General features: G+C 64.6%; 2 protein-coding genes across 2 annotated transcripts; one reads left to right on the plus strand and one right to left on the minus strand.

Moving 5' to 3' along the window:
- On the minus strand, positions 1 to 5,273 carry CHLRE_16g679950v5 (uncharacterized protein). Its single transcript, XM_001695827.2, has 12 exons — positions 5,109 to 5,273; positions 4,962 to 5,027; positions 4,640 to 4,750; positions 4,416 to 4,448; positions 3,902 to 4,006; positions 3,353 to 3,415; positions 2,862 to 2,981; positions 2,442 to 2,504; positions 2,013 to 2,113; positions 1,611 to 1,755; positions 1,283 to 1,387; positions 1 to 1,005 (listed from the first exon to the last, which is right to left on the minus strand). The coding sequence occupies exons 1-12, from the start codon at positions 5,127 to 5,129 to the stop codon at positions 868 to 870; spliced, it is 1,071 nt and encodes a 356-aa protein (XP_001695879.1). The 5' UTR covers positions 5,130 to 5,273; the 3' UTR covers positions 1 to 867.
- Positions 5,274 to 5,376: 103 nt separating this feature from the next.
- On the plus strand, positions 5,377 to 16,234 carry CHLRE_16g679900v5 (uncharacterized protein). The gene is made up of 21 exons (XM_043071395.1): positions 5,377 to 5,670; positions 5,902 to 6,022; positions 6,220 to 6,264; positions 6,500 to 6,602; positions 6,997 to 7,124; positions 7,298 to 7,438; positions 7,682 to 7,888; positions 8,141 to 8,317; positions 8,533 to 8,645; positions 8,901 to 9,102; positions 9,366 to 9,552; positions 9,783 to 10,294; positions 10,616 to 10,761; positions 10,951 to 11,020; positions 11,919 to 12,139; positions 12,459 to 12,549; positions 12,843 to 12,953; positions 13,256 to 13,337; positions 13,735 to 13,848; positions 14,166 to 14,302; positions 14,562 to 16,234. The coding sequence occupies exons 1-21, from the start codon at positions 5,633 to 5,635 to the stop codon at positions 15,426 to 15,428; spliced, it is 3,813 nt and encodes a 1,270-aa protein (XP_042916031.1). The 5' UTR covers positions 5,377 to 5,632; the 3' UTR covers positions 15,429 to 16,234.
- The last annotated feature ends 233 nt before the right edge of the window (positions 16,235 to 16,467 follow it).

Here is a 16,467-nt window from a genome sequence, read left to right on the forward strand (position 1 = left end):
GGAACTTTAAGGGCCGAGAGCAAGCACAACCTGGACGAAGTCACACGTACAGGAGTACATGCAGGCACTCAGCACATGCCACGCGCAGTCCTCAAGCGGGTACCACTCTGCCACTCACGGTCAGGCGGCGCGCCGGACGCCTGACCTTCCCACTTCGAAATCGCAAACGATATGTACCATGCCAAGTGTCGAGCACCTACCAGGACGCACTAATCCTCCGCCACTGCTGTCGCTGCCGCTCACGCTCACATGCGACACACACCAGCGTCCCTGCCCATCAACGCCTGTATGACTTCGCACTGGCGAAGCAACAAGGCAGCGGGTCCGCCTGCATCCTCATCGTACCGGCATCGTGAACACTGCGCTCAACGTACCTGCCTTTTGCCCTGCATCCTGTCAATTGCCTGTGTCAAGTGCCTGCCTACCAACTCCCTACCTGCGCCCTGGGCCGCCGAACACCGGCCATGCCCCCAACCTTCCACCCACCAAGGCACCAACCCAACCATTTTCTCTGCGGTTGCCTCTGGTGCTCATCCGTGGACGCTAGCCATCTTCCTGCAGGTGCGCTGCGGCTCTGCATCGCGAGTGTGGCGTTGCGGTGTGTCTGTGTGGTGCTATCGCCTGGCCGGGCGCCCGGAGCGTGAGGAATGCGCATCAGCAAACTTCCAGCCAGCCAACAACTTGTCGGTACAGTAACTCCGGCGTTCGACCAGCCATGCACTTCTGCTCTGCCACTGCAAACTGTCTGCCGTCTGCTTGGGGTATGGGCATCAGCTGCACCCTCCGGGACCTCGCCAACCTGTCTAAACCCTGTCCCATCATACACCAACCCAACCGCCTCTCAGCCCGCCTCTCATCCCCGCCGCCCTAGGCCAGGCCGCACGAGACCAGGTACGTCTTGACGTTGCTCATGACCCGCGCCACGAAGGCCTCCAGGTGGAAGATGGCCTTGGCGCCCTCCTGCAGCCGCTGCTCAAACTGGGCCGCATATGACACCGTCTCCAGCTGTAGGGGCGTGTGTTCAACATGGGGTAAAGGTAGTAACGCAAGGTCAATGGGGCGTGGACGTGTTTCGGGAGGCGGCGCCGGGTGGAGGAGCCGAGAGCTGTACAAGAGGGGTAGGGCCATTGAGCCTGTGCGCCCCTAGACCTTGCAGCAGCGTTGCCGTTGCAATCTCTCGACGCGCCGTCGCCCCACTGCCCTTCTGCACCCTGCAAAGGACCACAACACAACACAGCTAGCGCCACTCCCCGGTGCCGCTGCACCGCTCCCACCGCCGCACCTTGATTTCGTCGTCCATTCGTTTAAGCAGCTCGAAGGTGAGCTGGCGCATGATGAGCTCGGGCGGCACGCAGTTGGCCAGCAGCTCGTACAGCTTGCTGCGGACCTGTGCGTACGGCATTGCGGTACGGCATTGTGCGGACGTACAGTACGGCATGCCGTGTACACCACATACGGTACGGCGGCGCGTGTCGGCGACACGGCTGCCAGCTGCAGCCGCGTCAGCGCCGCGCTGACGCGCTGTGGCCGTGCAGCAAGCAAGAAGCTACGGTGTACGGCTGCGACAGGAAGGCACCTATGCCGCTACCTCAGCCCCTTGGCAAACTCACTAGGTAGAGCTGCTTGGGGCTCTGCTCATCCATAATGTTTTTGGCCACCTCGGCAATGTACAGCTCCCAGTCCGCCCGCTGCGGCTCTTGGCTGTCGCCGAAGGGGTACTGCTGCGCGCGGCACACCTCCAGGCACAGCAGCGCCCTACGAGCACAGGGAATGAGGAGGCGCGTTAAAGGGAGGCTTGTTGCCGCCATGACCAGCAATCAACAGCGACGGAGACGCTAGGACGCAGCGGAAGCCCGAAGCAGGTGGGCAGGCGGAGGAACTGCTTTGCCTCTGCCATGGAGGGTGCTGTGCCCGGAGCGGCCGCGTACCGCATCACCTGCAACAGACGCCCGTGCCCTGCCCGCTCACCCACGCACCCATCCATGCGCCCACGCACACACCCAGGCACGCACCTGCGCAGGTTGCGGCCGGCGTAGTCCACCACCCGCGCCGCAAAGGCCTCCGGCAGCACCAGGTTCTCCTTCTTGGCCACGCCCTGGAGCACCTCCATCACCTGAGCCAAGGCGGCAGAGGCGGAGGCGGAGCAAGAGGCGGAGGCGGCGCAGGTGGAGGAAGAAGCGGCGCAGGAGGCGAGAACGCGTCAATAGGTGCAGGGCGGGTCCTAGCAGCGCGGACTCCGAAGCCCGTCCACTGCTTACGGACCCCTTGGCCCGCTGGCCACCATCCCTTCCAAGCCCCGTGCGTGTTGTCGGTTGCTGCTGGCCTGATCTTAGCAATGCTCCATGTCCGTGCGGCGGCACACCCGTTTGGCGCTACTGCCGCGCAGCCGTGCCCCTCGTTACGTCCCTGCGGATGCTACAGCGCCCCACGCCTGCTCGCACCTGCGCGTCGCTGGGTGCCGCCACGCGCACGCACAGGCAGCGGGAGCGCACTGGCTCCATCACCTGGCGGGCACACACGCGGACGGCGCGGCGCCCGCGTGGAGGGCGGAACGAGTTGAGGGACGTCACAGGAAGACGAGAGCGGCGTGCGCACAGCAAAACGCACGGCCGCCGCCGCCTACAGCCCCTCAAAGGGCCTGTGGGCCAACACAACAGCCAACCCCGCAGCCAGCACATTGACCTGCACATGCGCACCTGCCGCGTTCCACTCCCACATCCAAACATCCCGCACATCCGCACACTTCAACCCCCCGCTTACCCCTGCCCCATGCTTACCCTCTGCCCGTGCCCCACCCCGCCCGCATCCCCTCCTCTCCCACCCCCTCCTCCCACACCCCCTCCTCTCCCTCCCGGCCGCACCTTGGACACGTTGCTGCACACCATGATCAGCCTGCAGGCGCTGCTGTACTTCTCCATGGTGCGGCGCAGGCCCTGCTGCGCCTCCTTGGACAGCCGGTCCACCTCGTTCAGCACCAGGACCTGCAGGAAGGCGGGGGAAGGGCGGTGAGGTAGGCGGTGACGGTTGGCAGTAGGTGGACGAGGGGGCGCACGTTGAGGTGAGGAAGGCGGAGGAGAGCAAGCGCCCTGGCAGCGCCGCGGGGCAGCGCCTCATGCAGGCCAGCCTGGCGGCGGGCTCTACCAACACACAAACACTGCCGCGCACCGGGCGCCTTGGCGTGAGGCTGCCGCCGCAGTGCCAAGCCCTTAACGTCACTCCCTGCCCTTGCGCCCCCACCTGCACCCCACGCCTGCACCCCAGCCGCCGCGCCCCACAAGCCCAGCGCCACGCCCTACTGTAACGCCGCTCCGCTGTGTGCAGCCGCGTGCGTGCGCCCCGTGCCGCGCCGCACCTTGAACCCGCGGCTGCCGTCCGCGCCCATCGGCCGACTGCGCGCCATCTCCTTGATGATCTCCTGCGGGCCGGCGGAGGCACCCACATGTGCAGTGTAGTACACACAAGGCGTCCGGAATTGCGTACGGTACATCACTGCAACTGCGCCTTGGTATGATATGATAGCGAAATTGGTGGCTATGTGCAGGCTAAACTCAGCTAGCCCAGATCAGGCCGCAGGCCAACACGTGTTAAAGAGCACAAGGAAAACGCGCAAAGACGTGTGCGTGCCCGTGTGGAGGGTCCCCTACCTTCCCCTCTCCTCTCCTCTCCTCTCCTCTCCTCTCCTCTCCTCTCCTCTCCTCTCCTCTCCTCTCCTCTCCTCTCTCCTCCCCTCCCCTCCCCTCCCCTCTCCTCCCCTCTCCTCTCCTCTCCTCTCCTCTCGTCTCCTCTCCTCTCCTCTCCTCCCCTCTCCTGTCCTGTCCTCCCTCCTCCCCTGCCCTCCCCTGCCCTCCCCTGCCCTCCCCTCCCTCCTCCCCTGCCCTCCCCCGCCCCCTTCGCCCCTCACCTGCACCACGTATCGGTCGTTGCTGCCCACATCCGCGGGGTTGAGCTCCAAATGGTGGTTTGACGACAGCGTGGTCAGCTCCACCTCCAGCTTGCGGCTGGGCAGCTGCAGGAGGAAAGAGGGGCAGAGCAGAGAGCAGGTATGGGAGGTGGCGGCGAGGACGGAGGGGTTGTAGATACCAGCCCAAACTAAACCGAACCCAATGCCATAGAGGCAGGAGGTGGGCTGGGGCAGGATGGGGTGGTTCGTGGGCTGGCAGGTTGGTAATGGCGAATGAACAGTTGACCTCGGCTCAACAACGATTCCGCGGAAGTCGGGAAGGCTCATGCGGGCGCCTCGCTAGCATTAAGCCCGGGTGCGTCACCAAGCGCCACCAAATCAAAATCGACAGCGCAGGTTGAGGGGAGTGGCGTCGACGGATGAGGGGGCGTCTAAAGCAGGCCGGTGCGGCGGTTGCGGCGCGACAGGCACCTCAAAGGCCAGGCAGACATGTGCCGTGGTGGCTGGGACTCACATCAATCTTCCATGGTTTCGTCTCCACGCGGACCTGCGGTACACATGCGCAACGGCGGGCACACGTGCGTCAGCAACCTCTGCCCAGCACCGGCCGCGGTGCTTAGCTACCGCGCACAGCGGCCTGGGACGCTGCCTCAACAGCAGATCTGAGCTGGCCTTGCACCCCATTTGCGCCTGCGTTGCAGGCCAGCTGCGCCACTAACGCCGCACACGCGCTCGCACCTTCTCCACGCCTGCGCCGTAGATGGCTCTTAGAAGCGCCATCACCAGCGTCTTCTTGCCAGCTCCCGGGGGCCCATAGAATAACGTGTGTGGAAAGTCCCCCGTCGCCACCTGGCGCATGGGCAGCGAGTTGGCGCATTCGCACACCGTAGGTTGCATGTCAGGGTTGGGCGCCCCAAGCCCAGCCCCCAGCTCGGTCTACTGCCTGTCTGCTCACTCGGCGCGCTCAATTGTGCTCCAGCAGCGCCCCCCCCCCCTTGTGTACATATTTACAACCAACGAAAGTTCCGCAGCAATTGCGTGGCCGAATCCTTGGACTCACCAGCTTTTTGAGGTTGTCCGCGATATCCTTGTGCACGACGAACTTGTCAAACGAGTTCGGGCGATACTGCGAATAAAGCCCGACACTTAGTGCTCTCTTCTCTGGCAGCTTGCGCGACTTTCCCGCCCAGAGCTGTGCTGTGCTCACCTTGTCCACCCATAGGGGCATTTTTGCTCCTCACTACGCCTATCCCTATATCTGAATACAATACAGCTGTTAAGAAGTGCTTAGGAAATAGTTTAAACGGCAGGGACAGAAGCAGCTCAGGAAGCGGAAGAGCAGGTCGCTATGCTTTCACAGTGCTATTAAATGTTAGGGTATCAATTCCAAACTTACGAAGCTTGCGTAGCGAGCGCTTTGGAGCTAGTCCTTCGGAATGGGGCCGATCCACGGGCCACCTCTCGGGTGAGGAGAACTTGTTTGGGCCACGACAGCGCCACGCATAGCACCGCTGCACCACACCTGCTACGCACATAACATAACCGGAAACTTCTCTTGCCCCGCTTGCTCTTTCAGCTTGGAGATTAGGCTCCAAGCGAGCCCTTGAGGGCAATCGAGAATGTTTCTACGCTGCCTCAACTTGCATAGCTCGTAGTTGCATTTGTTGAAGCGAAAAAACCAGCACAAAATCAGGCGGAACTGTCTAAAGCGGCCACGAGCAGGGAGGCGCCATGGGCGTTCCGGCATTCTATCGATGGCTCAGCCAGAAGTAAGAAAGTGTTCTATGTGGCGCTGTCGTTGTGTGCTGCGATATGACGGCGGTAGACCACTACGCAGCGTGGCCCACGCTTTCGGGCTGCTCTTTTTGATGAACGAATGCAGCATTCTGATGTCTCATGAACTGAATTTACAGTCGAGACCAGGAGGGGGTTGTGCCGCATGGGCGCGCTTGACTGTTGGCGCTCTCGCTTGACCCGTTGACCGTGGTTGTGGAATGCAGGTACCCCAAGATCGTCAAGGACTGTTTGGAGGAGTTCCCGGAGCTTATAAATGGCGTGGAAGTCCCAGTGGACACGTCCAAGCCAAACCCCAACGGCATGGAGTTTGACAACCTCTACCTGGTGAGTAAGCGCTGGCGTACACTGCGTTCCTTTGGGTGTAGAGTTGGGAGTATATATGGGGTAACGGTGGATGGTCTGGGATATAGAAGCGGGGGCGCGCGTGTGCGGGTTTGCCGGGTGGACACGCGGCAGGGCTCACCGTCCATGAATCCCCCGCCGTCTTGTTTTGCCTGTGCCATCCTCTACGCCGTACGCAGGACATGAACGGCATTATCCACCCATGCTTCCACCCGGAGGACAGGGTGAGCTAGTGAGCTGGCGCCGGACGCGTGTCATGTAATGGACTTAAACTTTTGGGGCCACGCGGCGGCTCCCGGGGTACTGGGCTGGCCACACAACGCTGCGCGGGCGGGAGGCGCGGATGCGAACAGAGATAGGATCGCACTTAGGGCGCCATACTCCCCTCGCAACCCTTCCTTGTTCCTTACTAGCCCAACGTTCCAACAGCACTAACGCACCGTGCCTGTCGCCCTGCAGCCCGCCCCCACCACGGAGAACGAGGTGTTTGTGAACATCTTTGACTACATCGACCGCCTCTTCTCCATCGTGCGCCCGCGCCGTGTGCTGTTCATGGCCATTGGTGAGCAGCTCAACACCACACGCACAGCGAAGGACTTGCAGGGGCGCCTGGCCCGACGGGTTCAGGGGTGCGGCTGTTATGGAGCTTGTCAGGAGGTAGAGAGTCGGGCAGATGGCGGTCGAAACGGATACCGCAGGCGGTGGCGGGAAGGGGTGGCGGGCGTAACGTGCGGCAGCGCACCGTGATGCGGGAATGCACGGCATGAAGCATGCTTGAGGCCCCTTCCGGGCTTTCCCCTATTCGCCCGCACGCCAATCCTTCCGGTTGCGCTCGCTCACACACACACACAAACACACACACGCACACACACACACACACACACACACACACACACACACACACACACACACACATGCTCGTCACGGACCCTCCCTCCTGGCTCTCCTGATTCCAGACGGCGTGGCGCCCCGCGCCAAGATGAACCAGCAGCGCAGCCGCCGCTTCCGCGCGGCGCAGGACCTGGCGGAGAAGGAAAAGGAGGAGGAGCGCATCCGGACCGAGTTCGAGGCGGAGGGAATCAAGGTGCGCGGGGGGGGGCCGGGGTATCTGGTCACGCTCAGCACCGGCGTGCGTTCATTGAGGAGGAGAAGGCGGGGTGCTGCGCGCTCTGTGGCTGATAGAAATCGAGCGGCAGGGTTGAGCGCAACTTCCCCGTCCAACACGGTATACTGATATCCCACGCGAACGCCGCGCAGGTGCCCAAGAAGGAGCGCACGGAGACGTTTGACAGCAACACCATCACGCCCGGCACGCCCTTCATGCACCGCCTGTCCGTGGCCCTGCAGTACTACATCCACACGCGCCTCAACAATGACCCCGGCTGGCGCGGCCTGGAGGTGCGGCCAGCTCGCTGTGGGGCTGCGAGGGGAGGCGAAAACGACAGGCTGAATAGGGGTGGGGGTTACATTCATGATTAGTTAAGGAAGTGGGGGCCGGGATCTTGGCTTTACCACGAACACGTTCTCCTCGCATACTCAAAACACAACCAACACTTGGGGAGTACCCCACAAACACGGACCGCTCTGCTCACGGCCTGCAAAACGCTCGGCCCGCAACGCGCACGTAAACCGCGCACACAGGTGTTCCTGTCCGACAGCAACGTGCCGGGCGAGGGCGAGCACAAGGCCATGGCGTTTGTGCGCGAGCAGCGCGGCCGCCCCGGCTGGAACGCCAACACGCGGCACTGCGTGTACGGCCTGGACGCCGACCTGATCATGTTGGCACTGGCCACACACGAGCCGCACTTCGTCATCCTGCGCGAGGTCATCGTGCAGCAGGCCGGACCGGTGCGTGGGCGGCGTTGGCATTAAGAGGAAGGAAAGGGAAAGGGGATGGAAGGGGGCGGGAGGGAGGGGAAGGGAAGGGAAGGGGGCGAAAGGGAGGGCAATGCCGTCGAAGACGGGATGCAATTAACCCGTGTGTAGGCAGCAGGACGCTGGACCGCATCCACCACCACCACGGCCACGCAACTGCCATGACTGACACAACACTTTCCACACAACCCACACCACCGCCACCGCTACTGCCTACCTCCGCAGGACCCGCGGGAACAGATGCGGCAGCAGCTGGCCGCCAAGGCCGAGGGCGGCGGGCCGGGCGGCGGGAAAGGGGGCGGCGAGGCGGAGGAGGGCGGCAACAAGCCGTCCATCGCGCGCAAGCCCTACCAGTTCCTGCTGGTGTCGGTGCTGCGCGAGTACCTGGCGCTGGAGCTTAAGGTGGGCGTGGCCGGGGCCGCGCCGGGGGGTGGCGGCACGTTGGGTCGGGGTTTACAGAGGAAGGGGTTGCGGTTGGCATTATAGAGCGTGGGAGGAAGGCGAACTTTGCAGCCAGCGAGGACCGGGCGCGTTTGGTAGGGGGGCTCGGGCTGTTTGCCGGCCCCGACACACTGTGCTGCAGCTATTCACCTTGCCGCCACACGCCTTGCCGCCAGGTGCCGAACCTGCCGTTTGAGTTCGACCCGGAGCGCGTGTACGACGACTTTGTGTTCATGTGCTTCTTCTGCGGCAACGACTTCCTGCCACACATGCCCACGCTTGAAATTAGGTGCGGAGGGACGGGTCGGCGGGACGCGTGATGGGTCGCACTGCGCCTACTCGCTGATTTGCACACGCCGCCCAATGGCTGGACCCTGCGCGTAAGGCCACCGAGCCCCTACACAGACCACACGACCTGCCTCTCGGCTCTACCTCAACACACAAACCCAACACAAACAAACCACACGACCTGCTTCTCGGCTCCGCCTCAACCCACAAACCCACCACGAACAAACCGCACGCAACCACATCCACACCACCGCAGGGAGGGCGCCATCGAGCTGATGATGCGCGTGTACCGTCAGGAGCTGGCGGGGTTGGGCGGCTACCTGGTGCACGGCGCGCAGCCGCACCTGGGCCGCGTGGAGGCCTTCATCCGCAAGATTGGCGCCTTCGAGGACATCATCTTCAGCAAACGCATGCGGGAGCTGAGGCGCCAGCGCGAGCGCGTGTCGCGGCAGAAGGCGGTGCGTGCGGGGAGCAAGGGAGGCGTGTGTGCGGGGGGGGGAGGGGGAGGGGAGGGGCGAGGGCCGTAAGTGTGAATGCTGGAGGTGTGGAGAGGCAGAGGGAGGTGTAGTTGGGTGGGACGCCGCTAGTCTGCTGGAGTGCAGGATGTGGGCGGTGGTCAACGGGATGAAGGACCGTGGAGCACGTATCCCTGGATAACCTCTCACTCTTGCTCCCACGTCCATCGCCTGACTAGCCGTGCCTGGAACCCCTCACGCTGTAGGACGACGCTCGGCGCAAGGGCAACAAGCGGAAGTTCAGCGCCAGCGACGCGGCGCCGTCCGGCCGCCACATCTCGCGGGAGCTGGCGGCGGGGCACATGAAGCCGCTGGGGCGCGACGCCGTGGCGGCGGAGCACGCGGCGGCGGAGGCGGCGCGCAAGGAGGCGTGGCGGGAGCAGCAGCGCGCAGGTGCGGGCGCGGGTGCAGGCGCGGGGGCGGGGGCGGAGTCGCTGGAGGTGGCGAGCAGGGGCTCGGGACACCGGGCTGTGCTGGGGCTGTGTGAGGAGTCGGCAGCGTTGTGGCGCGTTGCATAGGGATGCCTGGCGACTGAAGTGTTTGCGGCGAGACCCTACTACGCTGCGCCCCTTTTTGCGTAGTGACCGTGTGATTGGCGGGTGATTGGATGGGCATATGCGCAGGGGGTGCGGGCGGAGGCGCGCTGCCGCCGCCGCCGTCGGGTCCGCCGCCGCCGCTTCGCCAGATGGATGACGCCGGCGCCAACAAGTCGGCGGCACAGCGGCTGCGGGACCGCATCGCAGGCAAGGGCAAGAAGGCAGAGGCAGCTGACAAGGCGGAGGACGCGGAGGCGCAGCCGGCAGAGGGTGCGGAGGGAGCGGAGGCGAAGCCGGAGAGCGGCGGGGAGGGCGCGGCGCCGCCGCGGCAGCGCCGCCGGAAAGAGGGCGATGCGGATGTGTCGGCGGAGGCCGAGGCGGCGGAGCTGCCGCCCGCTGCGGTGACGGAGGGCGGGGAGCCTGCGCCGGAGGCGGTTGGAGGCGCGGACGGCACTGCGGCAGCGGAGGAGCTGGGGGCGGAGGCTGCTGGGGCCGAGGCGGAAGTCGGCGAGGAGGTGCCAGAGGTGGCGGTGACGGAGGAGGAGGCATTGGACGTGCTGGCAGGGCACGTGGGCACGGACGTGGAGAGCGAGTTCGAGGTGGGTGCGGCGTAGCCTGGGCTGTGGGTGACATCACATGCGGCGGGCAGGGCTCCTGGCTGGGCGCGTGATCGGGATGTGGCAATTGCAGCCAGTTGGAGAATGCTAGCAAGGCTTGGGTGACGCAGGAAAAGTCAAGTGGCATCACGGAGTCATCCGTTGACGGCCAGCAGTAAGGCAGGCCGCCCTGCAGGCCTTCCCCAGCGCCAGGCCTGCAAAGCTGCGCGGCGCGCACACACCCCTTTCGCACGGGTGGCACCGCTCCTGTGGAATCTTTCCCGGCTGCCTGGTCCCCCTAACTCACTCATGTTGGCTGTTCAGGTGGAGAACGCGGCCGCGGTGAGCGCCGCCGCCGCCGACATGAAGGAGCGGCTGGAGGAGCTGATGAAGGAGCGCAGCGACCGCTTCGACGAAATGATCGTGGACGAGGAGCGCATCAGGCTGGGCGAGGAGGGCTGGAAGGACAGGTGCGGCAGGGTGAGCCGGCGGTAGCCGGGCGGTGGGCTTCGCGTACCGCAACAGAGGCGAGGAAGTGGAGCGGCAAGATGTGGGATGGGCGTGAGGGGCAGGGGAGGTTACGCACCTTGCGCACGACACGCGCTGCTGCTGCTGACACGGCATGGCATATTGTGTATTGGCGTGGCGTGGCGGCGCAGGTACTACCACGAGAAGCTCAAGGTGCCCACCGGCCCCAGCCAGCAGCGCATCCTGAACTCCATCGTGCAGGTGAGCGAGAGGATGAGGGAAAGAGGATGAGGGAAAGAGATTAGGTTGCTGGGAGAGGATGGAAGGACTCAGGGACGAATGGAAGGACCGAAGCAGGGAGGGAGACAGGGAGGGAGCTTTTTCTTCCACCGCCTATACGTCCAACCATCCCGCGTCTCCTCCTCCACCTCCATACCTCCAACCATCCCGCGTCTCCTCCTCCACCTCCACTTTGATATGTGCCGAGCCCGCGCACCACTCCACCTCCACCTTCTCCTTCTACCCCCTCCCACCCCCTGTTCAACCCCCTGTTCCACCCTCCTTCACGGGTGTCGCGTCCAGGCCGACAGGGTTGCGAGGGAGCCGTTCGGCGGCCCGCGCCCTGTCTGGACTCATTGCCCGTGCCTACCCTCTGTTTGCCTGCGCCCCCGGCCCCCCGCCACATGCCCCATCCCGCGCACTCATCCCGCCCCTCTGGTCGTTGCTCGTTCGCCCGCCCCACTCGCTCTTTCTTTGTCTCTGAGCCGCGCGTGGGGTCCCATAGCTTATGTACTGCCTTGCTTTACGTGTCCCGCGATTACTACTAACGCTCGCCGCCATGCCACGTTCCTACATGTGCGTCTTCGCCTCTGCTGTTGGACGCTTCTACCTGGCGCTCCTCCGTTCGCGTACAGGTGAGTATTTTAGTATAGATGTGCAACTAGTTGGGCGACGGGGTCCGCGCGCGGCTCGCACTGCTGACATGACTTCGGAGCTGCTCTGGACTGCTGCTCCTTCCACCTGCGGCTACGCTGCCCAAGCCCGCCCGACTACCTATGGTGATGTACCACAGCTCGCATATGCGGCTGCAGTTTCTCCTTGCAGCGCGACTGTTTCCTTACGGGATTGGTTCAAAGTTAACACCCTCCTTCACCCCCAGGCGTACGTGGAGGGCCTGTGCTGGGTGATGCGCTACTACTACGAGGGCGTGGCGTCCTGGCGCTGGTTCTACCCCTTCCACTACGCGCCCTTCGCCTCCGACCTCGTAAACCTGGAGTCGCTGACCATCGAGTTCGACCAGGGCGCGCCCTTCTCGCCCTTCAACCAGCTCATGGGGGTGCTGCCAGCCGCGTCCGCGCACGCGCTGCCCAAGCCGTTCAGGTGGGAGCGGGTAGTGGTCAGAACCAGATGACAGAAGATGGAGGGGGAGAGGGAAGGAAGAGGGAAGGGAAGAGAAGCTGGGGGCAGGGGAGGAGATGGAAGGAAAGGTCAGGGAACAAGATGAGCGGCGGGCGAGCAGTGGCGGCTGGTGGGTGGAATCCATGCCGGTCGCGCCGCCTCGTTTCATGGTATCCCCCGAGTGCCGGTTGCCAATTTGCCATACGTCACACTCAAACAGTACCTCCACTTTCACCCTATAACGCTTCCGATGCTGCCTGATGCTTGACACTATCATGCGAACACCATCACCGCCACACAGGAAGCTGTTCACGGATCCCGACTCGCCCATCCTGGACTTCTACCCCAGCCATTTTGAAGTGGACATGAACGGCAAGCGGTACGCCTGGCAGGTGAGCGAGGAGGTGGCGGGGGGCTGGGGGTTAACGTTGAACCAATCCCGTAAGGAAACATTCGCGCGGCAAGGAGAACTGCAGCTGGGGCTGGGGGGCGGACATGCAGGTTAAGCAGCTGCAAGGCGTGTCCGTAGCGTGTCAGACACGACCGCGCATCTGCACGGAGCCACACACACGCAGCTGGACAGAGCAACCGACCATGTAAGCTGTGCCCCACCCCCGCAACCATTATTGTTCTGGTGCCCACCACCACATCCCGCACGCCGCCACCACCGCCATTCCCACGTCAGGGTGTGGCGCTGCTGCCGTTCATCGACGAGGCTCGGCTGGTGGCGGCCACGGACGCGCTGCTGCACCTGCTGGAGCCGGAGGAGAAGTTCCGCAACAGCACGAGGCTGGAGGTGCGGGCGGAGGGGAGGGAGGGAGGGGTAGCGGTTACATGGATGCTTAGTTTTAAGACCGCGGGGGCGCTATGTCGGATGGCGGCGGGAGATTACCAGGCGGAAAAGAGTGGGCGGGGAGGCGGGCAGGCGCACTAGCACGAGTCGTGAAGAGGTATCCAAGGAATAATGAATGCAACTTTACAGTGTTGCGTCGGGGGGCACAAGGAAGGAAACCTCCAGGTGCATGTACCGTATGGGTAACGCTCGTCGCGTGTGTGTGTGTGTGTGTGTGTGTGTGTGTGTGTGTGTGTGTCCCGCAGGTGATTTACATCCACTCCAGCCACCCCCTGGCCCCCGCCGTGTACGAGCTGGAGGCCACGTACGGCAGCCTGCCGCCCGAGGGTGCGTGCGTGTGTGCTCCTGTGTACGTGTGCGGACAGCGGTGCCGGTGGCTTTCGCTGGGGTAGATGGCTTGCTGGCTGTTTGGGGTGGACAAGGGAGGGTGCGTGCTTAAGTGCGTGCTTGTAGAGGCGCATAGTCGCTGTCTGGGTAGGGCCGCGCGAACAGCGTCTACTGCGAAGAGTACCTTAGCCTGCAGCCTCCAGCCTTATGCCCGCACCATCGCCTGCTCAGCGCTCTGGCCTCTCCGCCCCATCTCACGCTGCGCCACTTCCAACATTCGCCTTGCCCTAACCAGTGATGCCTGAAACCTATTCACCCCTCTGGACGTCGGCACTACCGTGTTTGATACAAACCCGTTCGCATGAATGGCTGTCCTCCGTCCCCTGGGTCCCCGCAGAGCGCCACAAGTCCGCCACGCTAATGGACCCCGCCATGAGCCGCGGCGTGCACGGCTACATGATGCTGTGCGCCGGAGAGACGCAGCCGTCCGTGGTGCCCGTGCCCATGCCGGGTGCGTGGGCTGGGCGGGCGGGTGGGCGGGCGGGCGGGTTGGGGCGGCAAGTGGGGCGAAGGGGCGGGCGGATGCGCGGGCCGCCACTTGGGTGCACACAGCGCATGCTCATGGGGTAGGGGATAGGGCTGGATGGCTTGCATGCCAACACGCACAACACGCCACAAGCGCTAACGCAGCCATGTTGTCGCACGAGTTCTCGTAGAAAACTGTCAAGTGCGAAGCGGTAACGGCAGCGGCGAGGCACGCGCTCTTGCAGCTCTGCCCACGCCTGACGCTGTGCGGTCTGTCCCCCGCGCTCCCCACCCCGCGCGCAGGCCTGGGCCCCGACGTGCTGAACAACAGCGTGCTGTGCATCACCTACAAGCTGCCGCCGCACATCCCGCACGAGCCGCGCATCATGCCCGGCACGGTCGTCGACACGCCCATCCTGACCGAGGCCGACCGCCCGATCGTGAGTCGTGGCTGATCGCCTTGCACTCCGCCGTAGGCGCTGTCTGTAGACAATGGAGTGGGCGTCCTGTGCAATTATATTATTCAAGTGCTCAGCTCAGGGAGACCTGCAGTCACTGCCGAGGCCCGTTACGGCTGCGCGCACAGCTGCACCCCAGAGCATGTCAATTCTTGCAAGTGCGCACGCTCCTCCCACCTCCTTTTCCCTACGGGCGCAAGGCACTGACACCCGTCACCCGCGCCCCCGCCACGGCCCACAGGACCAGCCGCTGTGGCACGAGCGCGGCGCTGGCCGCGGCGCGCCGCACAACCGCGACCTCTCCGCGCCCATGGTTGGCGACGCCGGCGTGCGCATGCTCAACTTCCAGCTCGGCTACAACGGCCGCGGCCCGCCCCCCGTGCCGCGCGGCCCCGGCGGTGCGCCCATTCACATGCACGGCAACTACGGGCCGCAGCAAGGCGGGTATGGTGGTGGCCCCGGGGGCGGCGGGTATGGGCCGCCGGCGGCGGGCGGCCCGCCGGGGCGCTACGGGCCCCCCGGGTATGGTGGAGGAGGAGGCGGGTACGGGCCGCCTGGAGGCGGCGGCTACCCGCCGTCTGGGGGCTACGGCTCGGCGCCGGGGCCAGGCCCGTATAGCGGCGGCGGCGCACCTGGCGGCTACGGCGGCCCGCCGGGCGGCTACCCTCCACCTGGCGGCGGCCGCGGCGGCTACGGCGGCCAGCCCTACCCAGCGCCCCACCACACCGGTGGTGGCGGTTACGGCGCACCGCCGCCGGGGCCTGGCGGGTACGGCGGGAGAGGCGGGCCGCCGCTTGCCGCAGGCGGCGGTGGGTACGGCTATCCGCCCGGCGGTGGGTACGGTGGCGCGCCGCCGCCGCAGGGCGGGTATGGCGCCCCGCGTCCGGGTGCCGGTAACTTCTTCGCGGGGATACGGCCCACGTACCCGGCGCCTGGCGGTGTCGGCGCCCCTGGCGGCGGCGCGCCCACTGGGTACGGCGCCCCCATGCAGCCCGTGCATGCACGCCCGCCGCCGCCTCAGCAGCAGGGCCCGCCGCCGGGGTACGGCAACAACCCGTACACGGCGCTGCAGCGGCCGCGTGACCCCCGTGGCAGCGGCCGGTATTGAGCTGTGGCACAGGCCAAGACGAGCATGGCTTGCGGGGGTGAGGCAGGGGTGCAATGCTAGCAGGCAGAAGCAGAGGCGGTTGTGTGGCGGGCAGTCGAGAGAGCGTGCGACGTAGCGCGGCTGGGCGTGGGCAGGAGGAGGTGGGTCGGTGGGTGCGGTACAGTCGCCAGGGCAGCCAAGGCGGGGCGGAGTAGTCATGTCCGAGAGGCTGCTGGTCCAATTCTGGCGCAGGCAGAGGCGGGCTGCTGGGTATGGCATAACAGAGCGTAGGTACGTTTGCCGAAGAGCAGGTTTAGCCTTACACAGGTTGCAGTAGGTTACGGCTTTGACTGTTGGTAACGTACGGTTTCACCTTTGACTGGTGCCTGAGGGTCCATAAATGCGGGGTTACTGGTGTGCTTACTGGATTCCGTGTCAAACGACGTAGGACCGTTTCTGGTGGTTGGCAGTGACGTGTTTGGACGACTTCCCATTCTGGCGACCGCACGGGAGCCTCAGGTCTGGAACAGGCTTTGCGTCGTGGGGTATCGGACAGGACGCAGGCATTTTGTTGATACCGTATAGCATGCAGGTGCCAAGCGTGCAGCGGTGCATACGTGCTCACGTCATGAATATGTAGGCAAGCGACGGCACCCCTGGAACGTCAATGGGGGGCATATGCGCGTTCGGTGGTAAATGGGAGACATCCGTTTTGATGGGTGGCGAGGGCAGGGCGAGGGCTACCTTATGCTGCGGTCGCCTCCGCTGCGGCGCTGCGCAGATGGGCGTTTCAAGGCCTTCTATGCTTAAGTACATGCCTGGGCCCCCAAACGCCCCCAACGACTCCGCAAGATACCGTCACTGGCGGCATTCGCCCGTCCAAGCGCCCTCTCACCACAAGGCCAACGCCCTACGAGGCTTTGAGCCTGTCAGAGTCGCGCCTCGTAGGCAACGCTGGCTGCTGTACTGTACAAACTGCAACGTCCGATTCAGTATCTGTATGAGTGTAGGTCTGTGGCGCTGAGGAAGGTGGGAAGCTGCGGCAGACGGGACAGCTACT

The sequence above is a fragment of the Chlamydomonas reinhardtii genome, chromosome 16 (assembly GCF_000002595.2).
Source record: "Chlamydomonas reinhardtii strain CC-503 cw92 mt+ chromosome 16, whole genome shotgun sequence".
NCBI classification, from domain to species: domain Eukaryota; kingdom Viridiplantae; phylum Chlorophyta; class Chlorophyceae; order Chlamydomonadales; family Chlamydomonadaceae; genus Chlamydomonas; species Chlamydomonas reinhardtii.